Source organism: Lagenorhynchus albirostris, chromosome 1, assembly GCF_949774975.1.
Source record: "Lagenorhynchus albirostris chromosome 1, mLagAlb1.1, whole genome shotgun sequence".
In the NCBI taxonomy this organism is placed as follows: domain Eukaryota; kingdom Metazoa; phylum Chordata; class Mammalia; order Artiodactyla; family Delphinidae; genus Lagenorhynchus; species Lagenorhynchus albirostris.
The window spans coordinates 110,674,689-110,701,267 of NC_083095.1; the positions used below are offsets into that span (position 1 = coordinate 110,674,689).

A 26,579-nucleotide genomic window follows, 5' to 3' on the forward strand; every position below is an offset into this window, starting at 1 on the left:
GTCCCTTGCCCTGACTGGAACCGAAACTGGTACAAAGACTGGGGATATTCAGAGCAGGGCTTCAAGGAAAATATGGAATTGTCCATGATATTAGAGCAGCAGCAATGAGGATACTAGGATAGAAAGCCGGCAAAAAAAAATATGTATAATAAAGTTACAGTTACTAAAGTAGTCATCTGTGATCCCGTGGGACCCAGAATATGTACTAGAGAAAGGCTTCTGGAGCACTAAATAGCCGAATGTTCTTTTTTCAGCTCTGAAGAATGAACAGCAAAAAGCAATGAGCAAGAGTATGGTGCACCTGTCACTCTCATACACTATTGCAGTATAAAAACATGTGACTTTTCTGGAAGGCAATTTGGTAATATGAATTAAAAGACTGCAAAGAGATTTAAGTACTTTCATTCATTATGTCTATTTCTAGGACTCTATCCTGAGAAAACATTCAGATGTGCAAACAAACATTACAACTAGTACCGAGATGTTTACTGCAGCATTATTTAAAGTAATAAAAAAAATGGAAACAACCTAAACATCCCATAATAGAAAAATTATGGTTATCACGTCAAGTGTATTGTCCATCAGACTCGCAGACGTTTCTAAGCAAAACTGCCCCACCCACAGCCTGGGCAGACAACGTGACCAACACTCACCGCATACAACTGATTGGACCAGGGTGACACCTGATTCCAAAGGCCAAGAATTTAATACCAAAAGAACCTAGGGGTAAGACAGGAATAAAGACACAGACCTACTGGAGAACGGACTTGAGGATATGGGGAGGGGGAAGGGTGAGCTGTGACAAAGAGAGAGAGAGGCATAGACATATATACACCACCAAACGTAAGGTAGATAGCTAGTGGGAAGCAGCCGCAGGGCACAGGGCTATCAGCTCGGTGCTTTGTGACCGCCTGGAGGGGTGGGATAGGGAGGGTGGGAGGGAGGGAGACGCAAGAGAGAAGAGATATGGGAACATATGTATATGTATAACTGATTCACTTTGTTATAAAGCAGAAACTAACACACCATTGTAAAGCAATTATACCCCAATAAAGATGTTAAAAAAAAAAAAAAGCTACAGGCTGGCCAGCAACCCATGATGTGGCCTGGCTTAAAAAAGGTGAGCTGGGTCAGATTCCACTTTCTGGATATTCAAGGAAATACCAAGAAATGTAGCAGGTAGTAATAGGCAGGAAAGGCAAAAGGACTTTATGTACAGACTTTATGTACAGACTTTATGTACACAGAGGCCAGGGTGGTCCCTGGGGTCCTCATGCAAGCCAGTTTTAATGGATCCAACACAGGGAGAGGTTGAGATATTATGACAGCCACACAGTCCAACACAGACAGAGTAACCTGTCCCCCGAGCCGACCAAGTTCCTGATATCTGAGGCCCAGTTGTACTACGTACGACTTGTGTTAGAAGATTCTTGGAAGAGTTGTCTTGTCGACTGAAAAAAATTACACAACCTAAACAGTGAGAGTTATATTTTATTTGGCGGACTTTCTGAGGACTTCAAGGCCAGGGGACAGCCTCTCAGGTATTTCTGAGGGACTGCTCTGAAGAGGTAAGGGAGAAGCCAGGATATATAGGAGTTTTGCAACAAAGACCAGGTAGTCGCAACACAAGATTACTGTTAACCAAAGAAAACCAGACATCTCAAGTGAATGAATTTAGCACTTTTCTTCATATGGGAAGATGCAAGAGTCTGGGCTCATTGAAATCATTGCTTTGATATGCACCTTAGCTACCTAGGACCAGTATTCTTCCCCATCCTGAGTCCCCTCGGGGTGCACCTCTGGGGGTGGCTGCAGCGGCTGACAGCTTGACAGCAGGCAGCCCATTCACCTCTGTCCTGTGCTCCTTCAGGGCTCACGGGGTGGGGGTGGGGGGATGCAGCATCCTTTGTTTACTGCAGCATCCTTTGTTTATTGATATGGCAGGCCACAGTTTTCCCTCACAGTCTTCTACTCCTCTTCTGTATTCTCATAATTCCCCATTGCTTAAGGTAATTTGTTCCTTGTACCATTTAAGTCTCAACAAATATTCACAGCGGGATGACTGTGGGGATTCAAGTCCACAAACGTCTGCTGAGCAGTTAGCGTGGACCAGGCACACAGAGCAGAATGTGATGGAAAAGAGGCAGGTCTCTCTCTACCACATGAAGTTTACATTTCGCCAGAGGACAGGGAGAGGTGGATGGTAAGTTTTTGTTTTTGTATTTTTTAATTTACAAAGAAGGCTTGAGATTCTCATTAAACATAGCAAACAAAAAAATAAAACAACAAAATACATCTATATCCACTCCCTCACAAAACCCCATTAAGTCGATTTTTTTTAAAAGCTAGAGGTGTACATAAAACAGACACCACAAAGAATACACTAAAATGAACGTGTGCATAACCACCACTTAAAAAAAGAAGACACTATTTCCAGCAACCCAAAAGACATGTGTCCCTTCAAAAGGACATTTCTCTCCCGCAAGCAAAGTAGCACTGCCCTGACTTTTTTGGGAAATCACTCCCTTGCTTTTCTTTGTAGTTTTTCTACTTCTGCATGCATGCCTAAATAACATGGCTTGGTTTTGCCGGCCCTCTGAACTTTGTGTACGTGAAATCATACTGCATGTATTCTTTTATCTTGCTCTTTTCATGAACATTTGGTCAGAGGTTAATTCGTGACACATATAGCTGTGATTCATTCATTTTCATTACTTATTAATATTCCCTTGTATGTACCACAATGTATCCATTCTAATGTTCCTGGACTGTTTGCATATTATTAAAAGCAATGCCGCTCTAAGAAACAAACACAAATGCTGCTCTGAACATTCTTGTAGACATATCCTGCATATTATATGTATTTATCTAGAATATATAGAGAGAAGAACTGACAGATCACAGAGAATATGTATCTTAAATTTTGTTATATAATGATAAAGCATTTTCCAAAGTAGCTGTATGAACTAATACTCCCACTAGCAGTGTGTAAGGATTCCCATTTATGGATATTCTTGCCATCACCAGATATGTCAAATTAATCTTTTGCAAATGTGGTAGGTATGCAATGGTACTTCCTGATTTCAACTTGCATTTCTGATTACTAATAAGGAAGAGCCTCTCTTTTCATATGTTTGCTAGTCATCTAGACTTTCTTGTTTGTGAAATGCCTGTTCAAGACTTTCATCCACTTCCTATTAAGTTCTCAGTTCTTTTCTTATTGATTTATAGATATTTTTATATTCTGGATACCAATCCTTTGTCAAATATATGTGATGCAATTATCTTTTCCAAGTCCATGGCCTGCATTTTCACTGTTCCTTATAATTAGATTCCAGTTATGCATTTGGGGCAGGAACATCATAGAAATATAGCCATGTTCTCACTGCATTTTACTAAGAGGCACATTTGTCTACCTGTCCCATCTCTGGTGATGTTAACTTTGATCGGTTGTTAAAGGTGGTATCTGACAAGTTTCTCCTCTATAAAGCTATTTTTTTTCCTTTGTAATTAATAAGCATTTTGTGGGAAGCTATTTTGAGGTTATATAAATATCTTGTTACTTATCAAACTTTTACCCACTAATATTAGCATCCATTGGATGATTCTTGCCTAATCAGTTATTACTATGATGGCTGCCAAATGGTAATTTTCTTCTTTTTTTTTTTTTTTTTGGCCTCACCATGCAGCTTGTGGGATGTTAGTTCCCCGACCAGGGATCAAACCCGGGCCCTGGGCAGTGAGAGCACAGAGTCCTAACCACTGGACCACCAGGGAAGTCCCCTCTTATTTTTTTTTAACTGAAGTATAGTTGATTTACAATGTTGTCTTAGTTTCTGGTGTACAGCAAAGTGATTTAGTTATACATATATTCTTTTTCATATTCTTTTCCATTAAAGTTTATTATAAGATATTGACTAGGGCTTCCCTGGTGGCGCAGTGGTTGAGAGTCCCCCTGCCGATGCAGGGGACGCGGGTTCGTGCCCCGGTCTGGGAAGATCCCACATGCCGCGGAGCGGCTGGGCCCGTGAGCCATGGCCGCTGAGCCTGCACGTCCGGAGCCTGTGCTTCACAACGGGAGAGGCCACAACAATGAGAGGCCCGCGTACCGCAAAAAAAAGCAAAAACAAAACAAAACAAAAAAAGATACTGACTATAGTTCCCTATGCTATATATAGTAGGACCTTGCTGTTTATCTGTTTTGTATATAGTACTGCGTATATATTAATCCCAAACTCCTAATTTATCCCTTCCCCGGAGTTTTCTTATTCATTTTTGTACTTTTTATATTAAAGATCACGAGTTCTTACCTCATTCAAAGGGTGATAATCCACTACTATCACTTATTTTCATATTCCAACTGTCCCAGACTTGGCCAGTAGGAACCCTTCAAGCTAGCCCTGTCTTCTTTTGACATGTTCTCGTCATTCTTTGAACAATTCCTTACTTTCTGGCATAAGAGATTCCAGGCTTATCTAGGCGTATCATCCAACCTAGAATCAGCTATTTCTCCAAGGAATGCTGTTTCTTTTTAGTGGAGAATGGTATTTAGAAACCAAGATCTTGATGCCAGTTATGTTTCTGCTACTGGAGTACCAACTGTGTCTAGGCCCTCTCAGCTGAGCAACTAGGAAGCAGACATGTGTGCGCGTGCACTTGAATACACACGCATATGTGTGTGTGTGTATGTAGACACCCACATACAGTTACAACTCTCCATTGAAAGGTTTAAAAGCATCGACATCCAGGACATGCATACATCCCCACCATATCTATATACCTCTATACCTATACATCATTGCTCTCTACCTTTCTCACTCTCTAAATATATATATATATATATATATATATACACACAAACAGATTCACACATTAAAAACACATAACATATACATATATGGATACACACACATACATATGAAGTCATACACATGCCTCTGGTCTGATTATATCCACCATTCATTCTAGCCTTCCTACATTCCATATTTTGAACTCCCTTCTTCAATTATGAGAAACCTGGTTCACATAATAAATTATTTATCTATAATTGTGGTATATTTGGTGTTTTAAGAAATATTTTGCAACCTGAAGGTCATGAATAAATTTTCTATACTGTCTTCTAAAATCTTTATTGTTCTTTCACACCTAGATCTGTAATCTACCTGCAGTTAATTTTTATGTATGGGGTGAGCTAGAGGCCAAGTTTCATTTCTTTCCTATATAAATAAGAAAATGTCCCAGCACTACTGACTGAGAAGATCAACCATTCTATACTATTCTACCACGTCATCTTTGACATAAATCAAGCATCAGGTGGGACTTCCCTGGCAGTCCAGTGGTTAAGAGTGCGCTTCCACTCCAGGGGGTGTGGGTTCGAGCCTTGATCAGGGAACTGAGATCCCACATGCCACACAGTGTGGCCAAAAAAAAAAAAATCAGGCATCAATAAATGTGTGAGTCTGTTTCTGGTGCTCTGTTTTGTTAGTTTGGTATATTTGTTCTTAGGCCACCACCACACTACCTTAATGACTACAACTTCTACAAGTCTTCAGATGGTAGAAGTCCTCTCATCTTAATGTTCTTCAAGATAGCCTTATCTATTCTTGGCCCTCTTTCCATAAAATTAGGCATCATTCTGTCAAATTTCACAAATCCTCTTTAAGTTTTTGACTGGGAACACATCAAAGCTATAAATTAGCTTGGAAAGAATTGATATCTTTATACTAGTCCATAAACATGGTATTTATCTCCCTTTATTTAGGTTTCTCAATAAAGTTCTATTAATTCTGCCCACTGAAATCTTCTACATGTATTATTAGACTTATTGCTGGTCCTTGATATTTTTTGATATGAAAAATGGTATCATAGCTTTGATTCCAAGTAAGAACAACAATATCTCTCTCCCACTGAATGCAGCCATAAAACATGGACAGAATGCATGGAACAAATATTTTAAAACTCTGAAAAGTAAATGGTAGTAGATGAACGAGGAAAGAACAGAATTTGAAATCCACTGTATTAGCAGAGAGTTTAAACTTAGGACAAAACCAAAACACACAAAAAAAAGACCTCCAGGAGAAGCCATTTATTTTTGGTTCAAAAAGTAGGAAAAGGGGCTTCCCTGGTGGCGCACTGGTTGAGAGTCCGCCGGCCGATGCAGGGGACGCGGGTTCGTGCCCCGGTCCGGAAAGATCCCACATGCCGCGGAGCGGCTGGGCCCGTGAGCCATGGCCGCTGAGCCTGCGCGTCCGGAGCCTGTGCTCTGCAATGGGTGAGGCCACGACAGTGAGAGGCCCGCGTACCAAAAAAAAAAAAAAAAAAAGTAGGAAAAGAGACTCTTAATTTTCAAAGAGAGGGAGAGAAAATTCCCCATTTATCCTTTTTTTTTCTTTTCTTTTCTCCATTTTCTCACATCCCAGCCCCCAAGCAATCCCAGAGCTCCAATATAAAGAGCTATGATCCCAAGAGAGTGGGGGAAATCCCAGTTGCTTTTTTTTCTTTCTCTGTCCTACTGCTGCTTGGCACTGAACACAAATACAGTCACAGGAAGCACAGAGCAGGGTAACTAAAGTCTCAACTTTCCAGCCAGAGAACCACCAAGGGGAGCCCTAGCAAAACAGAAAGTACCACAGAAATCACAAAAAGGGAAGAGCTTGGAAGAACAACCCAATAAACTTTTTTATAAACTCCTGGGTGCATCCCCGGGCAGCACATGCACAGATCATACCTAAAACAGCGGCATAACCACCTTTGGGATCTGAACTACAGGAGATACCACTGCCCAGGTCTCATATTGGCCGCCTGTGGCATGTACACAGGTTATATCCAACTAGCACTGCAAGGCCTTTGAAAATGGAACTCACACTGAAACTACAACCTACAGAAGGCTGGTCAGAACTTTTGGCATGAACCCAAATAAGCTGATTGCCTGCTAAAACAAAATATCAACATTCTCCATAAACTTTACACAAGACCTAGAGTTGCATAACACAATATTTTAAACAGTCCAGATAACAATGCAAAATTACTGAGCATAAAAAGAGCTAAGAAAATCTCAACTCACATGGGGAAAGACAATCAACAGTCACAGACTTTGAAATTAACACACAAACATGTTAAAGTGACTACTATAAAAATGCCATAGAAATATAAATACCCTCAGATCAGTAATCTAAGCTTCCATATTAATCAATCAGAAAAAGAGCAAAACAAATTCAAAGCATGCAGAAGTCATGAAATAATAAAAATAAAAGGAGAAATCAAAGTGACAACAGGAAAACAGTATATAATGTGAACAAAATAAAAATCTGGTTCTTTGAAAAATTTCAGTAAAACTTATAAACCTCTAGAAAGACACACAGAAAGAGAGAAGACATAAATTACCAACACCAAAGAAAAAAGAAAAATTGGGACTTCCCTGGTGGCGTGGTGGTTAAGAATCCATCTGCCAATGCAGGGGACATGGTGGGTCCAAGCCCTGGTTCAGGAAGATCCCACATGCCATGGAGCAACTAAGCCCGTGCACCACAACTGAGCCTGTGCTCTAGAGCCTACAAGCCACAACTAGTGAGCATGCACAACACAACTACTGAAGCCCACATGCCCTACAGCACAACTACTGAGCCCGTGTGCTGCAACTACTGAAGCCCACGGACCTAGAGCCTGAGCTCCGCAACAAGAGAAGCCACGGCAATGAGAAGCCCGCGTGCTACAACAAAGAGTAGTCCCCGCTCACCGCAACTAGAGAAACCCCGCATGCAGCAACGAAGACCCAATGCAGCCAAAAATAAATTAATTAATGAAAAATAAAAAGATAACTTAAAAAAATTTTTTCTTTTAAAAAATAAAAAAAGAATAAAAGAAAATACCAGTACTAATCTTGCAAACATTAAAAAGATAATAAAATACTATAAACAACTCTATACACATAAATATGACAGTGAAATAGAAAAAAAAAAGACTAATTCCTCCAAAACCAGAAACTACAAAAACACACCCAAAATGAAATACATTACCTTAATAGTCCTTTAATTGTTAAAGAAATTGAATGTGTAGATAAAACCCTAAAATTCTGTACAACTGAAACTAATATTGTAAATCAACTACAGCTCAATTTTTTAAAAAAAGACCTTCTGGGGCTTCCCTGGTGGCACAGTAGTTGAGAGTCCGCCTGCCGATGCAGGGGACACGGATTCGTGCCCTGGTCCGGGAGGATCCCACATGCCGCGGAGCGGCTGGGCCTGTGAACCATGGCCGCTGAGCCTGCACGTCCAGAGCCTGTGCTCTGCAACAGGAGAGGCCACAACAGTGAGAGGCCCACGTTCCGCAAAAAAAAAAAAAAAAAAAAAAAAAACTTCTGAAACAGAAAAGTCAAAACCCAGATGATTTCAGTGGAAAATCCTACTAAAATTTACAGAATGAAACCACTTCTACCTGATCCGTGACAGAAAATAGAAAAGGAAGGAATACTTACAAACTCATTTAATGAAACCAGCATTACAATAATACCAAAACCAAACAAAAACAATATGAGGGGAAAAGACGATGGATCAAGAATGAACATAAATGCAAAAACACTCAACAGAATATTAGCAAATCAAATCTAGCCCTATATAAAAAGGATAATACACACCATAACTAAGTGGGGCTTATACCAGTAATACAAGGCTGATTTTATTTGCAAAAAATCAATCAATGTAATCTACCACACTAACAGTTTAAAGAAGAAAAAAAATCACATGACCATATCAATGAAAAAAAAAATTTGACAATATTCAAGATGACTTCATGATAAAAACTTCCAGCAAAAAAGAATATAAGGACATTTTTTCAATCTTATAAAGGGCAAACAAAACAAAATCTAGGACTAGTCAGTGCAGTAAGTACAATAGAGCAAATCAGATATGACTTCAGATAGGATTACCAGGACTTTCCTGGTGGTCCAGTGGTAAAGAATCTGCCTTCCAATGCAGGGAACATGGGTTCAATCCCTGGTTGGGGAACTAAGATCCCACATGCCTCGGGGCAACTAAGCCCCAGCGCCACAACTACTGAGCCTCAACTAGAGAGCCTGCATGCTGCAAACTACAGAGCCTACACACTCTGGAGCCCACGTTCCACAACTAAAGAGAGAAAACCCACACGCCACAACTAGAGAGAAGCCCTGAGCTGCAACGAAAGATCCCCAATGTCTTAACGAAGATCCTGAGTGCCACAACTAAGACCTGAAGCAGCCAAACAAACAAACAAAAAAAAGAAAGGATTAACAAATGGATTAGAAAAAAAAAATTAGAATTCTAAAAAGGATGAAAAGAAAATATAGTAGAGAGGATTTTAGACATAGAACTAAAGGGAGAAGATCTAATATATATACATATATATATATATATTTTTTTTTTTTTTTGGTTGCATTGGGTCTCCATTGCTGTGAGCAAGGGCTACTCTTCGTTGTAGGCTTCTCTTGCTGTAGAGCACGGGCTCTAGGCCCGCAGGCTTCCGTAGTTGCAGCACGTGGGCTCTAGGACATGCAGGCTCAGTAATTGTGCTGCGGGAGCTCAGTAGTTGTGGCACATGGGCTTAGTTGTTCCATAGCAATGTGGGATCTTTCCGGACCAGGGCTCGAACCTGTGTCCTCTGCATTGGCAGGCGGATTCTCAACCACTGCGCCACCAGAGAAGTCCTAATATATTTAATGTATTAGTCTCATGAGGTCAATGGGGCAGAAACAATATTTGAAGAGCTATTAGCTGAAAATTTTCCAGATTTGATGAAATACATCAACTCACAAATTCAAAAATTTCAAAAGTCCCAAACAGGATTAAAAAGAAAAAAAAAAGGACACCAAGACACAACACAGTAAAACACCAGAAAGACAAGAAAAACCTTACAAGCAGCTAGAGGGAAAAAAATTAAAATACAACTTCTAAAGAAGCAACAAGCTGGCAGCTCACTTCTCAACACAAACAGTGGAGGCAAGAAGATAAAGGAGTGATATCTTCAAGATGCTGAAAAGAAAATACTGCCATCCTCAACCTATGCAACCTAAGCAAAAATGTCTTTCAAGAATGAAACACAAAAGGGACTTCCTTGGTGGCCCAGTGGTTAAGAATCCGCCTTCCAATGCAGGGGACGCTGGTTCGATCCCTGGTCGGGGAACTAAGATCCCACATGCCGTGGGGCAACTAAGCCGGCGCGCTCTAGAGCCCGCACACCACAATTAGAGAGCAGACACACACACAATGGAATATTACTCAGCCATAAAAAAAGAATGAAATAATGCCATTTGCAGCAACATGAATGGACCTAGAGATTATCATTATCTCTGATGTAAGTCAGAGAGAGAAACACAAATATCATATGATATCACTTATATGTGGAATCTAAAAAAAAAGGTACAAATGAACTTATTAACAAAACAGAAATAGACTCACAGACACAGAAAACAAACTTATGGTTACCAAAGGGGGAAGGGGAGGCAGGGATGAAGTAGAAATTTTGAATTAACAGATAAAATAAACAACAAGGACCTACTCTATAGCATAGGGAACTATGCTCTATATCTTGTAATAACCTATAATGGAAAAGAATCTGAAAAAGAATATACATATATGTATATGTATAACTGAATCACTTTGCTGTATACCTGAAACACTATAAATCAACTGTACTTCAATTTAAAAAAAATTTTTAATAAATAAAAATAAATTTAAAATAGCTTTGTGGTATGCAGGTAATGTAAGTCTTAAGAATATAATACTTACATCCTTAAATGTATATATTAGAAAAAGGCTGGAATGTTTATCTCAAATTAAGAAGAAAACAGCAAAACTAATCCAAATAAAGCAGAAAGAAGGAAATAATAAATCAAGAATAAGAGTTAATGAAATAGAAAATAAATATATAACAGAAAGAACTAGTAAAGTTAGAAGTGGGTTATTTTAAAAGATTAATTAGGTTGATAAACCTCTACTGAAGGAAAAGAGGAGCCACAAATAACCAATGATAGTAAAGAGAAAAGAAGCAATATAACAGATGCTGCAAACCTCAAAAAGATAGTAAGAGGTGGCTCTGAACAATTTTAAATTAATAAATTTGAATATCTACATAAAAGAATATATATCTTTACAAAAATAACTACCCAAAACTCATTCAGGAAAAAAATACAGATAAGCATTCTGAAATCAAATAAGCCTCCTCAATGGGGCCTCCGTCCACTTTACCAAAATGGTAAGAGGGGTTATCTCTGGATTGGACAATTACAAATGATTTTATCTTTCTTCTACATTTTTCAAACTATCTACAAGGGCATATGTTACTTTTTAAATTTTAAGGGGACAAAAAAGAACTTGGAGCCTTAGGTTCCAGTCCTTTTTTTTTCCTCTCTCATTGAAGTATAGTTGATTTACAATATTAAGTTAGTTTCAGGTGTAGAGCACAGCGATTCAGTATTTTAATGGAGTATAATTATAGATTATACTCCATCAAAAGTTATTACAAGATAATAGCTATAATTCCCTGTGTTTTACAATATATCCTTGTTGCTTACCTATTTTATATATAGTACTTTGTATCTCTTAATCCCATTCTTCTAATTTGCCCCTCCCTCCTTCCCTCTCCCCTTTGGTAACCACTAGTTTGTTTTCTATATCTGAGTCTGTTTCTGTTTTGCATATCATTTGTTTACATTAATTTTTAGATTCCACATATAAGTGATACACAGTACTTGTCTTTTTCTGACTTATCTCACTAAGCATAGTATTCTCTAGGTCCATCCACATTGCTACAAATAGCAGAATTTCATTCTTTTTTATGGTTGAGTACTATTCCATTGTGTATATATGTATCACATCTTCTTTATCCATTCATCTGTTGATGGACACCTGGGTTGCTTCTGTATCTTAACTATTATAAATAGTGCTGCTATAAACATTGGGGTGCAGGTATCTTTTCAACTTAGTGTTTTCATTTTTTCTGGATATATACTCAGAAGTGGAACTACTGGATCATATGGTAGTTCTATTTTTAGTTTTTTGAGGAACTGTTTTCCATAGTGGCTGCATCACCATTTACATTCCTACCAACAGTGTACAAGGGTTCCCTTTTCTCTACATACTCTCCAACATGTATTTGTAGACTTTTTGATGACAGCCATTCTGACAGGTATGAGGTGATATCTTGTTGTTTTGATGTGCATTTCTCTAATAATTATCAATGTTGAGCATTTTTTTATATGCCTGTTAGCCATCTGTATGTCTTCTTTGGAAAAAAATGTCTATTCAGGTCTTCTGCCCATTTTTTTTAGTAGGTTGTTTGTTTTTTTGATTTTTTTTTTAACTTATATATTTGGAAATTATCCCCTTGTCAGTCATATCATTTGCAAATATTTTCCATTCCATAGGATGTCTTTTGGTTTTGTTGATGATTTCCTTTGCTGTGTAAAAGCTTTTAAGCTTAATTAGGTCCCATTTGTTTATTCGTTCCAGTCTTAATTCTGCCACAGGGTCTGCTGTGTAGCTTTGATTAAATTCTTTAATTCCTAGATCTAAAATTCCTATACTAGATCTAAATTGTAAAATATTTCATTTCATATACCAATTTAACATACAAGATGGATATTAATCCTTCCATTTCAAAAAAAATTGTGTTTCTATATATCAACCCCATGCAACTGGCACTATTAAATACTACCAGAAAGAAGGGCTGTAATTCAACTACTTTACCAATTTAACTAGTTTATACCTTAAAACAACATACACCAACAGTGTACAACAGTGCATATTTAATAGCTGGTTTGCCTTAGAGGGTATGCACAATGCCTAGGCACTCAAATATTTTTTGAATCAAGGATGACCAGGAAGTTAGGCTAAACAAAATTCTACTAGGAAAAGGAAACTTTCCTTCTTACTTTCTGTATTTCAACATTGTTTGAATTATGAGTTTTTCACAATTAGGATATTATATTAATAATGTTAAAACAAAAAATTGAGTTCTTTATGGTTTTTGTTTGCTTTTTGATTTTAATGGCCAAATTGGGCTTTTGATTATATAAAATTTTTCTAGCATAAAATGACAGCCATGTTTAAATGTTCCATTTGTCTATGTATTAGCACATTCTTCTTTTTTCTTTGGCTGCACCCCATGGCTTTCCCTGACCAGGGACTGCACCCTCATCCTCGGCAGTGAAAGCACAGAGTCCTAACCACTGGACCACCAGGGAATTCCCAACATTCTTAAAATTACTTTCTAAAGAAAATCTTGCTTCTAATATGGTACTGGCACAAAAACAGAACTATAGATCGATGGAACAGGATAGAAAGCCCAGAGATAAACCCACGCACATATGGTCACCTTATCTTTGATAAAGGAGGCAGGAATGTACAGTGGAGAAAGGACAGCCTCTTCAATAAGTGGTGCTGGCAAAACTGGACAGGTACATGTAAAAGTATGAGATTAGAACACTCCCTAACATCATACACAAAAATAAGCTCAAAATGGATTAAAGACCTAAATGTAAGGCCAGAAACTATCAAACTCGTAGAGGAAAATATAGGCAGGACACTCCATGACATAAATCACAGCAAGATTCTTTTTGACCCACCTCCTAGAGAAATGGAAATAAAAACAAAAATAAACAAATGGACCTAATGAAACTTCAAAGCTTTTGCACAGCAAACGAAACCATAAACAAGACCAAAAGACAACCCTCAGAATGGGAGAAAATATTTGCAAATGAAGCAACTGACAAAGGATTAATCTCCAAAATTTACAAGCAGCTCACGCAGCTCAATAACAAAAAAACAAACAACCCAATCCAAAAATGGGCAGAAGACCTAAATAGACATTTCTCCAAAGAAGATATACAGATTGCCAACAAACACATGAAAGAATGCTCAACATCATTAATCATTAGAGAAATGCAAATCAAAACTACAATGAGATATCATCTCACACCGGTCAGAATGGCCATCATCAAAAAATCTAGACACAGTAAATGCTGGAGAAGTTGTGGAGAAAAGGGAACACTTTTACACTGCTGGTGGGAATGTAAATTGGTACAGCCACTATGGAGAACAGTATGGAGGTTCCTTAAAAAACTACAAATAGAACTACCATATGACCCAGCAATCCCACTACTGGGCATATACCCTGAGAAAACCATAATTTAAAAAGAGTCATGTACCAAAATGTTCATTGCAGCTCTCTTTACAATAGCCAGGAGATGGAAGCAACCTAAGTGTCCATCAGCGGATGAATGTATAAAGAAGATGTGGCACATATATACGATGGAATATTACTCAGCCATAAAAGGAAACGAAATTGAGTTATTTGTAGTGAGGTGGATGGACCTAAGAGTCTGTCATATAAAGTGAAGTAAGTCAGAAAGAGAAAGACAAATACCGTATGCTAACACATATATATATGGAATCTAAGAAAAAAAAAAAGGTCATGAAGAACCTAGGGGTAAGACGGGAATAAAGACACAGACCTACTAGAGAATGGACTTGAGGATATGGGGAGGGGGAAGGGTGAGCTGTGACAGGGCGAGAGAGAGTCATGGACATAAACACACTAACAAACGTAAGGTAGATAGCTAGTGGGAAGCAGCCGCATGGCACAGGGAGATCAGCTCGGTGCTTTGTGACCGCCTGGAGGGGTGGGATAGGGAGGGTGGGAGGGAGGGAGACGCAAGAGGGAAGAGATATGGGAACATATGTATATGTATAACTGATTCACTTTGTTATAAAGCAGAAACTAACACACCATTGTAAAGCAATTATACCCCAATAAAGATGTTAAAAAAAAAAAAAGAATATTCCTTTGGCTGAGTTCAGTTTACCACCAGGTGGGGCAACCACCTCAATCTTGTCTTTGTCAGGCTCCTCAATTTTCAATTCCAGGCCCAGCTCAGCTATTTTTTAAAATCTGTAACTCTTAAAATAAAAAATCTCTACAAGGCTTCCATGGTGGCGCAGTGGTTGAGAATCTGCCTGCCAATGCAGGGGGCACGGGTTCGAGCCCTGGTCTGGGAAGATTCCACATGCCGCGGAGCAACTAGGCCCGTGAGCCACAACTACCGAGCCTGCGCGTCTGGAGCCTGTGCTCTGCAACAAGAGAGGCCGCGACAGTGGGAGGCCCGCGCACCGCAAGGAAGAGCGGCCCCTGCTCTCCGCAACTAGAGAAAGCCCTCGCACAGAAACAAAGACCCAACACAGCCAAAAATAAATAAATAAATATTTTAGAAAATATCTCTACAGTCCAGGTGTTAGGTTAATCTCTAATTTTTTATGTATTAAAGTTTTTCAAAAGCAAAATTGTGAAAATTTTAGAACTGCTTAATAGGCACATAATTTGTCAATTCCTCTCAATACATTAATATGCATCCTTCGATTAAACCAGACCAGCTAAGCTTTATACCTGGATTGTATTCTCTTAGCTCTCCCTGCCTCCATCCTATAAAATTCATTTATCTAAATATGGCCTAATGCCATTGACCTATATCAAAAAGTATTGTAAAAAATAGCCTTATAAAAGTGGTCACCATATTTACTCTAAGGATGTTGTATATTACACTAAGCGCCGTTTCTATTTACTAATTTATTGGGTACTATTTTGTACCCAATAAATTTTTGTTCTAGGTGTTAATGAAATAGCAGTAAAGGGTATTGAAGGCACTCAGGTCTTTTCTCTGAGTGAAAAAAGAAGTCATTTGAAAATTTTGAACGAGAGACTAATAAGATCCGATTTATACAGCAACAGGATCATTCCACTATTATGTTGAAAATAAACTGAAGAAGTATAAGACTAAAGGCAGAGAAGGCAAGGAGAGCCTATTGCCATAATCTAGGAAAGAGATGATAAGTTGCCAACAGTAGATCTGAGGTGTAAATGAAAGAAAACAGTGAAAGATTCCAAGGGAACTGGAAAAAAAAAAAGGTAAGGTAGCCATTTACTGCTTTAGAGAAGGCTGGAGGAAGAGAATGTTATGAGACAGCTATTAGACATTCAAAAGGGAGATGTCAAAGAAAAGCTGGATACAGAAATCTGAAATCAGGTTGAGAAGGAGTACTTAAGGGAAGTAAAGGACAACCAGCAGAGCTAAGTAAAGAAACTATTTCAATGAGGAAGAAAAAGCAATTTTACAAGACAGAAAAGGAGAAACTGTTAGAGCAATGTGCTTGAGTAGATAAGAGGGGATGGGACCTGGGATATTAATTGGGGTTTCTCACAACTGCAGCAGTATTGACATTTTAGGCTGAGTAATTCTTCATTGTGCGGAGCTGTCTTGCACATAACAGGATGTTTACCAGGGTCTCTGGCCTCTGCCCACTAGATGCTAGTCCTTCCCTACAACCTTGTCAACAATCAAAAATGTCTCCAGACACTGCCAAACGTCCCAGGGGGCAAAATCACTCCCAATTTAAGATCATCGGTACCAATGGAGGAACTGGCCTTTCCTGGAAACACTGACAATTCATCCATATAAAAGATGCTTTGGTTACAGTACATGACAGTAATTTTAATGTCTCCTTCTGATTAGATCCTCCTAAGTACAGATATAGTCAAGGCCACAGAAGACATGAGGAAGGTGCCAGCATATAACAAAACCAAAGTCATTACTCCTAGGAAGATGTCAGCATTTTGTTATTGAAATGCAGAGACCATATAAGCTATGTGTGTCTTTGAACTTAGTCTAAGCCAAAACTTTTATGTTTTGGGGGAGGGGGGGTCCAATCTATGCCGCCTCGCATAATGCCCATATAATTTCAGGTTTCCTGGGTTTCTTCTAAAATCACAAGAGGAAAACGTCATGACTTAGTATGAATTAAATTAAATATCATTCCTGAGAAGGCTCAATTTTTAGAGGAACAGTCCAAAAGGAACACATCTCCAATGATAATCTAAGAGGGTGATATTTATGCCTTTCAAATCACCCCACCAAATTATCATGTAGTGGTTAAAGGAGTCTGGTTCTATTCAGTGACCCCTTTAATACCTAGTGACTTCTCCATCAAAGAGATATAAGCTAACCATATTTTTAGGTGTTTGGGATGGAGGCAAAGGGGAGCATTAAAGGAGCCTTTAGCAATCATGAAATGAGAAAGTTTGAGAATAAAAGCACAGTCAATTGGTTTCACATATTGTATGTCAAGTGCCAGGGTTACATGAGCTATCTCTAAGAGCAAGAAAATACAGTCACACCACCCGTGAAAGTTGCACCTGCCTCCCTGCTTCCTCAATAACAAGTCCTATCCTGTTATATCACAAATTAGGGATCCAGAGCAAAAATAAAATGAAAAAAGGATACTACAAACTCAAAAAGATTGAAAACCCTAAAACTTCTATTAAAATATTTAGTTTCCAAACTTGTTTAAAAAATAAGCCACAAAAAAATAAGCTAGAAGAGCCTTACTTGAATCTGAATTACAGATATTCTATTATTATCCCCTTTTAAACACTGCCTTGCTTTCTATCACAGAAGGAAATTAAATTGGTCAGGCACGACTTGTTTTTCCACTGCACCATTACTGTTGTAACCCAACATCCTATACTCTTTTTGATGATTAAATACTGAGACTCTGGGCTTCCCTGGTGGCACAGTGGTTGAGAGTCCGCCTGCCGATGCAGCGGACGCGGGTTCGTGCCCCGGTCCGGGAAGATCCCATGTGCCGCGGAGCGGCTGGGCCCGTGAGCCATGGCCGCTGAGCCTGCGTGTGCACAGCCTGTGCTCTGCAACGGGAGAGGCCACAGCAGTGAGAGGCCCGCGTACCGCAAAAAAAAAAAATACTGAGACTCTGATTTGTTCTAAAAGTTTCTCAAGATCCAAATTAAGATACTGATTATAATTTCTTCTTTTAATTGAAGTATTTACATATTTACAATGTTGTGTTAGTTTCAAGTGTACAGCAAAGTGATTCAGTTATACATATGTATGTATATATTCTTTTTCAGATTCTTTTCCATTATAGGTTATTACACGATATTGAGTATAGTTCCCTGTGCTCTACAGTAGGTCCTTGTTGTTTACTTATTTTATATATAGTCGTGTGTATGTTAATCCCAAACTCATTTTTCTTCCCCCATCCCCACTATCCCCTTTGATAACCATAAGTTTGTTTTCTATGTCTGTGAGTCTATATCTGTTTTGCAAATAAGTTCGTTTGTATCAATTTTTTAGATAATTTCTAAAGTCATCCTTCAAATACTCAAAAAGCTAAGAACAGAAAGTAAAGGAGTAAATCTATTTAGTGGGTGGTTGAATACCATCACCCTGGCCCATCTCCCACTCTGCACTGTACTCTGACAGTACCGTCTACCAGATACTGAGGATACAATCATAAACAAGAGCCTCCTTCTCGACTGTGAGCCCGAAGCAGAACCACTACTTCACAAAGGCTCTGCATGGCTTAATCCCTGAGGATAAAGGAAGTCAGGCTCCCTGACTGTAGAGTCTGACCAACAGTCTTGTACATACATACAAGTGGCAGGGCACAGAGGCGCTAGACCTATATCCTCACCACAATCACTTTATGTTTCTGGGTCCATCTTCTCTTTTGCCCCTTGGAAATCTCTAGAGAGGTCTGTATAAATGCCATCCAAGGTCTGAATAGTTAAAGAGAACCTAATTTAAGAACCTCATTTTACAGATGAAAAACCTAAAAAGTTTCAGCAATTTGGCCAATGTCATATAAGTAGTTGGTCTCTGACTTCCCATTTCTGAGGAGGCATTATTTGGGGTTATACCGGAGTTTCAGGGTAGCTGCTAGGAGTCTTCTCACTCTAGAAGGCAGGCTAATTAACAATCTACCTAGGGACATAAGTAAAAACTTATAGAACCTCATATTCACCTACAGGCTGACAGCAAACACAAGGCCACAAACTCTAAAAGATATCAATTTAAATAAACAAGAAGCTACTCTCCAAGAATAAATGGGCCAATTTCTCTTGGGAAACAAGCCCGTTCTAAATTCTTGACTTCTGTCCTTCCCTTTATTCTCAGCATAGGCTGTCAATAGGTAAAGTCATTATACCTATTGATAACTAGCCAGTACAAAAGCATTTTTCTGTCCAACTCTCCAATTCCCCTGGCCAAAAGTGATCTCTTATTCCTTCTGAATTCCCACAAGAATTTAAGTGCCTCACAATACCACACAGCTGACCTGCTGTGGTTAAGTATACATCTTAACTCCCCTAGTAGATAGATTACCAGCTTCCTAAACTTTTTTAATAAACTCCCTGAAATCTGGACTATTTTTTTTTGTTCTTTTTTATTATTTTTTTTAATCTCCACAGAGCCACACACATCCATGTGTTCAGCAAACATTTGTAAATGTATAAACAAGCTGATTATTTTCAAAGTTCGGTGCTGCCATAATTCTAGGACTAGAATGTTATTATGCTACAGTAGAATAAAAATATATCTAAATGCCAAAAAAAGGTCATATATGACATATATAACATGTAACATAACATTATCTTCTAACTTTTAAATAAATGTTTTTTCATTCATTTCATTCACTACTAGAAAAAACAAAAAGTCAAGAATGTCAGAATACAAATATATTTTCCTAAAAAGCTAAGGGTAATGTTTGCAAATCGTATTTTTCAAAATTCTAACAGTATTCGCTACTTAATAAAGAAGCCCTGTGGGGTGTTTTTAAAGTCCTGTGTTTTGTTTTCTTTTTTTAATCACTTTTGTGAAGGAACAGTCACCCAATAATGTATCCTTTATATCACACCACTCCTTGGCTTTTGTTGTTCTTACCATCTAGAAATGCCTAATACTACTCTGTCTTTCCAAGTGTCAATCTTTCATGAAATCTTTTATCTTCCCAACTACATGTGATCTCTTTCACCTGACTTACATTGTAATTATGTACATCATTTTTTATCTCTGCCAGTATATTATAAGCCCCCTGAAAGTGGAAATGACTTACTAATTTTTGTAAACTTTTTTCATCAATGTATTGAATTCATATCAGAATGGAGTAACATCAACTGCCCTATATGTCTGAAAATAGTCTGTACCCCTTAGGTGAAAAAAATATTTTAATTATATTAATAATCATCATGTACCATCACTAATTTAATTAATATTCTAATGCTTACAGAAAAGTAAAATAAAAAAAAACTAAGGACTATTTTCAGAAAGTAATAAACAACATAAATAAGGAGAAATTTAAACTATCTGTTGCATTAAGCCTTAAAACAGCCACTTTACCTGTAAGAAGGTAGTTGGAAATGTATCGATGGCAAAATAAACTACAACAAAGCTCATACATCAACCTTTGGACTACCTGGGACCTGACTTCTTACAGGATAGCAATATTTCCCAGGACTTAGATCTTATATTGAAAAGAACAGAATGATCAAAAGGTGATATTTATACAAGTGTATTTATAAAATTACAATTGAGTGTTTTAAAGAACTCCTAACTGCCAAAACACAAGTAAAAACCATCACAGCCCACATGCTAGCACTAAAAGTACTCATCACTGGGTTTGTCCACTACCAACTGCATCACCATGTCAACACAGTAGAGATCGTGCCCTGACAACATAACCAAGCAGACATTCACTGCCCAGCCGATCACACCGCCACCACCCACCACCTCCCATGCACAGTGCAATATATATATAACAGATTGTTTTTCAATTACAATGTCATGAACACTTCAAAATTCTTTTAGAACAATTCCTTTTCAAAAACTTTGCTTATATTGGGGCTTCCCTGGTGGCACAGTGGTTGAGAGTCCGCCTGCCGATGCAGGGGACACGGGTTCATGCCCCGGTCCGGGAAGATCCCACATGCCGCGGAGCGGCTGGGCCCGTGAGCCATGGCCGCTGAGCCTGCGCGTCCGGAGCCTGTGCTCCGCAACGGGAGAGGCCACAGCAGTGAGAGGCCCGCGTACCGAAAAATTAAAAAAAAAAAAAAAAAAAAACTTTGCTTATAGACTCTGAAATAAATGATCTGCCCTATTTTGAAAAGGTCCTCAGGTTACCACTGGCTAGCTCCAAGACAGTCTTACCTTCTACACTGGCCATGTCTAGACCCTCCCCACATATACACACCCTTCAGAGCAAGAACTCTGACAGGAAAGAAACATGCTACAGAGAAAAGCCCACCAGATGAGAAGTCACAAGACCTCCATTCCAGTCCCGGCTGGTCCCCTTGTTAGTCATCTGACCCAGAACTAAAGTTTTTTCATATGATTGCTATACAAATCAAATGGCATGCTCTACATAAAGGAGTTTTACCTTTTCTTTTAATTTCATTTTTACCATACTAACACAGGCATTGAAATAATTGTTAGCTGATTCCTGAGTACTTGAAAACAGCTTTTCTCATTTTTTCAAGCAACTCTGTTCTTCATAGAGTCCAAAAGGTCATTTCTAGTTCAAGGCAAAAATTATAACTGGATCAGTGTATTCAAAACTAAGATATTGGGCTTCCCTGGTGGCGCAGTGGTTGAGAGTCCGCCTGCCGCGGCAGGGGACATGGGTTCGTGCCCCGGTCCGGGAAGATCCCACATGCCGCAGAGCAGCTGGGCCCGTGAGCCATGGCCGCTGAGCCTGCGCTTCCGGAGCCTGTGCTCCACAACGGGAGAGGCCACAACAGTAAGAGGCCCGCGTACCGCAAAAAAAAAAAAAAAACTAAGATATTGGGACTTCCCTGGTGGTCCAGTGGGTAACACTCCATGCTCCCAATGCAGGGGGCCAGGGTTTGATCCCCGGTCGGGGAACTAGATCCCACATGCATGCCACAACTAAGAGTTCACATGCCGCAACTAAGAAGCCTACATGCCGCATCTAAAGATCCCACATGCCGCAACTAAGACCAGGCACAACCAAAATAAATAAATATATATTTTAAAAAACTAAGATATTAAAATGAGATGGTGTGCAACATGGGTGTGTAAATGCCAAAGGGCCAAAATAATCAGTGTCACAGGCAGGCATCCTAAACTAGGTAAATTTTGAGTCATTATTTCGGAAAACAAAACGCAAGAATTCTCTTGTTGCAACATAAAAATGTAGGCTAGAGTGAGAAGATTGGTATGTCTAGAGCAGAGGGGCCAAGGTGAGGAGTATATATAATCAAATGTAAAGTCAAAGATGGCAGAAGAATATCTGACAAATTTAAATTTCACACCACAGCTCTTAGAAACAACTACATACTCTTGAGCCAAGAATGATATGGTGAAATGCTATTTGAAGATTATTATACCAGCAGCTGTGTGGAGGATGAATTGAAGTGATCAGAGATGTCAGGAAACCAGTTTGGAAGTTTTTAATATTAAGTAATACAAATAAGGTTCTACAATAATCTGGTAACTAAGGACACGAAAAGGGGTAAATCTGGTAGTCACTGCAGAGAGTCAGCTAGATTTGGTGACAGGTTGAAAGAGGGAGGTGGAAAAAGATTTGAAAATGATTCCAAGGACCTGGTCATGAGCAGCCTACAGCATAACCACACCTGTGCAGCACTAATGGTTCTGGCATTGGCTTTTCCAGACTGCACCTGAACCTGTTTAGCCCTATATACCAGCCTCACAATGAGACACCACTCTACCTTAGATGGAAACAGAAAACTACCACGACCATAATAGTGTGGAGATACTCCATAAGCCAAGAGTCCAGATTCATTTCTTGATGGAGAAAGCCTGTTCTTCTAACCCTGGGGAACTTCCTCCCCACATACACAACTAGGGGAGAGGGAAATTTCTTCTCTCTATGCCCCCCAAATTGTCTACACACTTGAAGCCCAAGCTCAACACTATATGGTCTTTCAGGTCACAAGTACACAAAACACAGATGACACCATTGGTAGGGATAGGTGTAACAATATAAGTCAGGCAAATTATATTTTTTAAGGGTTCATTCTAAACTGGTACAAAGCCAAGTTGATTACATTTAAAATTAAAATGGCCAGAAAACAATCTTATGGGGTTATTTCTAATGTATCACAATGTTAGATAAACTCTGCTCCTGAATGCACTGTGCTACATAATGATTCTGCAGTTTTGCAGAAGCTTTTCTTATTTCTGCAGCTTTAAAAACATGCTACTGGAAAGCAGACATCAGATCAGAGTGTTTCCCTTGTCTAAAAACATACCGTTATGCTATTTCCAATTTCATCAAAGAGAATGATTATTAACAACAATGTGTATTTAATCGAGGTCTAATTGTCTACAGTTCCTTCCAAGGAGGATCATGTCTAAATTTAACACAAAAAAGAAACTCATGTTAATCCATGGGAGTCTCTCTGTGGGTAAATGAAGCTCTAGAGCTTGGTTTGAATTGGCTATACTAACAACATTCCATTCTCAAAAGGATTAATCCATCCAAGCTCCTTGAGAAACATGTCTATTTCATCCAGATTTTTAAGAGGTTCTAACACATTATCGTTTACATACACTTTAATCTCACAAACAGGAAAAACACTGTCATAAAATTTTCACATTGCCATATCTTTAAAACAAATCAACCAGCCTACCTGGCAAACGGATTAAAATATTATCTAGGGAGGTTACCAAACCGTGATCTCGTCATAAATAAGAGCTCTCCAGACCGCTGTCACTCTAATTATTCTATTCTAAATTTCTCGGAGGCAGAGAATGAATTTTTCCATTTTCTTGTTGGAATTAAGGTTCTGCATATCAGGAGGTACGGAGGGTTGGGCTTAAAGCCACCGGCTCCAGCGGCTCCTCAATGTCCTAACACAACGGGCAGGGGGAGCCAGACGCAGCATCGCCTCCACGCTCCGCGAGGAGACAAGACCGAGTCTCTGCGCCTCCAAAACCAGAGCAGGTGCGAAACGGACGCAGGTGCGAAACGGACGCTCTGGGCTTTCAGCGGTTTCACCTTCCTCCACCACAGACCCGGGGCCATCCTAGGAGACGAACCGTCTGGTGCAGTCACCCCCGGGGCCCGTTTGCTGAGGGCGGACAGGGCGGTGGATTCCTCAACCTTTCCCCTGACTGGCAATTTCCTACAGCAGCCGCAGGAATCACAGTCCCACGGCCCGCCCCGCTAAACTGGGGTGCAAAGGGGACTCGGGTGGGGCCTACCAACACCTCGCAGCCTCCCGGGGAGGCGTGGGCCGGGAACAGGGGGTCTTGGCCCCCGCGTAGAGACTGCGGTCTCTCCCCCTCGGGCTCCCGGACACCGCTCACCGTGAAGGGGACATCTTCGACGCTGCCCACGGAATAGCAGTTGTCTCCAGGGTTGACAGCTCCGGTGAGGACCTGATGTAGATGCATCTCCAGAGCCCCGGCTGGCCAGGCGAACGCACTAGAAGACTGAACGAGCCCCGCTCCCGGCCCTCCTCCGCCCGCGAGAGCGCTTCCCGCTCCGCCTCCCTCGGGACCCACCCCGCCGCGGCTCGGGCTTAAGGCCTCGCCCCCCTTTTGCCTTCCCCCAGCCTGGTCCCAGCCATGGGAGCTCCTCGACCGCCGCCGCCGCCGCAGCTGCCGCCGCCCGGATCGCCTCTCGGCTGCGGAAGTGCCCGGATGCTCCCACTGCCTGCTGCACCGGCGCACAAATGCGGGAGGACGGCAAGGGTGCTTGTGAAGTGAGGAGGGCGGAGGGGGAGGGGCTGGGGAGCGCGCGGCCGGGTGCGTGCTGGAAGGGACGCTCCACCCGAGGGAGATGGGCGGCGCGCGCGTCCACCCTGGGGGCAGCGCCAGTCGACTGGAAGGGTAAATCCCTCCTTCCGCTGCTAAACCCTTAGCTCAGTCCTCCCCCGCCCCGCGTTTGCGCGTGCGCGCGCAGAGGTTTCCAGGGCAATTGCGCGCGCCGCGCGGATCCTTGTCCCGGGATTGCGCGCGCAGAGGTGCGGGAATTCCCTTGGAGCCTCCGCTGGGGGCGGTCGTGGGGGTGGCCGCAGGGCGGAGCGGAGGTCGCTCCGGGCCAAGCCGCAGTCCCTCTCCGGAGAAGCACCGCGAGTATGCTTCGATGAGTCTTTAATCCATTACCAAGTACACTGCATGATGGTCATTGCAGTTGACTTCAGGAGGACACCCGTCAGCGGAAAATTCACCTCGGGAAATCTTAGATCCCTTAGGGCTTTTTTCAAGTACAGTGCATAAGATATTTTACTTTATATAAACAATAAAAACATCTTGCAACTGTGTAGAGAAGCCGTACTCCCCTAACAGCAAATTATTTTGTTCCCACCTTTTGTAACGGTTGTTCTAGACAGCGAAAGAGCCCCCTGGAATGAGTGACTCCTCTAGGCTCTTTTTTCATGCGCGATGTTATGGATTCTTGCAGAATCGCCTGAATTTTCCAGACTGTTAACCTTTGATACAGGGATCAGATCCCTGCTCCAGTTCAATTCGTCACAAGGCTTTAAGCCTATACTGTGTGTGATTAAGTCACTGGGGCAAGGAAGTAGAAGGGACTAAGTTACAACTATCTATAAAAACAGGCAGAACGCAAAAAGTGTTAGGATTGAGACACAAAAGTCTATGCACCACAGAAGAGGAAGAATACTTTTGACTAAGGGGATGGGTAAAGTGTTATGGAGAAACTGACATAAACGCTGCATTCAAATAGAGAAAATAGCCTAAGCTAAGGCTTAGAAGTGTAAAATGACAGGATGTGTTAGAGAAACAATGATTAGATTAATGTTTAAGGCTGAAGATATATAGGGTGAGAAAAGGAATGGTAGTTAACAAGAGATGGATACATCCAAGAGGTAGCTTGTGGCCAGCCTGAACATGTAGAGGCTTGAATGCTCCACAAAGAAGCTTAGATTTCATTCCCGTGCAGTGTGTGTGTGGGGGGGGGGGGTCCATCAAATGCTTCTGAGCAGTAATGTATAAATTTTTTTTTATTTTTTTATTTTTATTTTTTTTTGCTGTACGCGGGCCTCTCAGTGTTGTAGCCTCTCCCGTTGTGGAGCACAGGCTCCGGACGCACAGGCTCAGCGGCCATGGCTCACGGGCCCAGCCGCTCCGCGGCATGTGGCATCTTCGCGGACCGGGGCACGAACCCGTGTCTCCTGCATCGGCAGGCGGACTCTCAACCACTGCGCCACCAGGAAAGCCCCTGTGAACAGTAATGTATACACTCAGCTGCTTTAGGAAGGTAACTTTGTAAGGCCAACTGGCCCGAGGCAGGGGAACACAATCAGATTCACAGGTTGCATCAGACCGAAATTCTCCGGACCACCCAGTCCCAGAAACTGCCCTGGAGACATTCCGGACCACCCAGTTCCAGGAACTGACCTGGGGACTTTGAACCCAGCCCAGCCTTCCCCCCAGGATACCCGAAAAGACCACCAAATAAGGAATACCCTGCGCCCTCCCAGATTCACCACACCCCTTTCCCTTCTTCCCCTATAAAGTCTTGCCCAACCCTCGCCCGGGTGCGACTTCTCTGGCCGCTTTCTCTCGGACCAGTGAACCTCGCCCGGGAGCGCTCCCTTATAAAGCTCACTTGAAGCTTTCCTCTGTTTCGCGGTGCCGTTTGTTAAGATCCGACCTTACAAACTTCATATCAGTGTGAAGGATATTTAGAAGAGTGGGGAAGATTGCAGGCAAGGACCTGGCAGGAGTTGGTAATCTGTTGAGTGGA

General features: G+C 40.8%; 1 protein-coding gene across 8 annotated transcripts in view; it reads right to left on the reverse strand.

The window, feature by feature from the left end:
• DMXL2 (Dmx like 2) overlaps positions 1 to 24,298 on the reverse strand; it is a 161,092-nt gene extending 136,794 nt beyond the window's left edge. For all 8 annotated transcript variants that reach the window (XM_060149954.1, XM_060149946.1, XM_060149917.1 and 5 more), the window contains exon 1: positions 24,173 to 24,298. In XM_060149954.1, coding sequence (XP_060005937.1) covers positions 24,173 to 24,259 — 87 coding nt within the window. In that variant the 5' untranslated portion in view covers positions 24,260 to 24,298. The remainder of the gene's footprint in view (positions 1 to 24,172) is intronic.
• Positions 24,299 to 26,579: the final 2,281 nt, after the last annotated feature.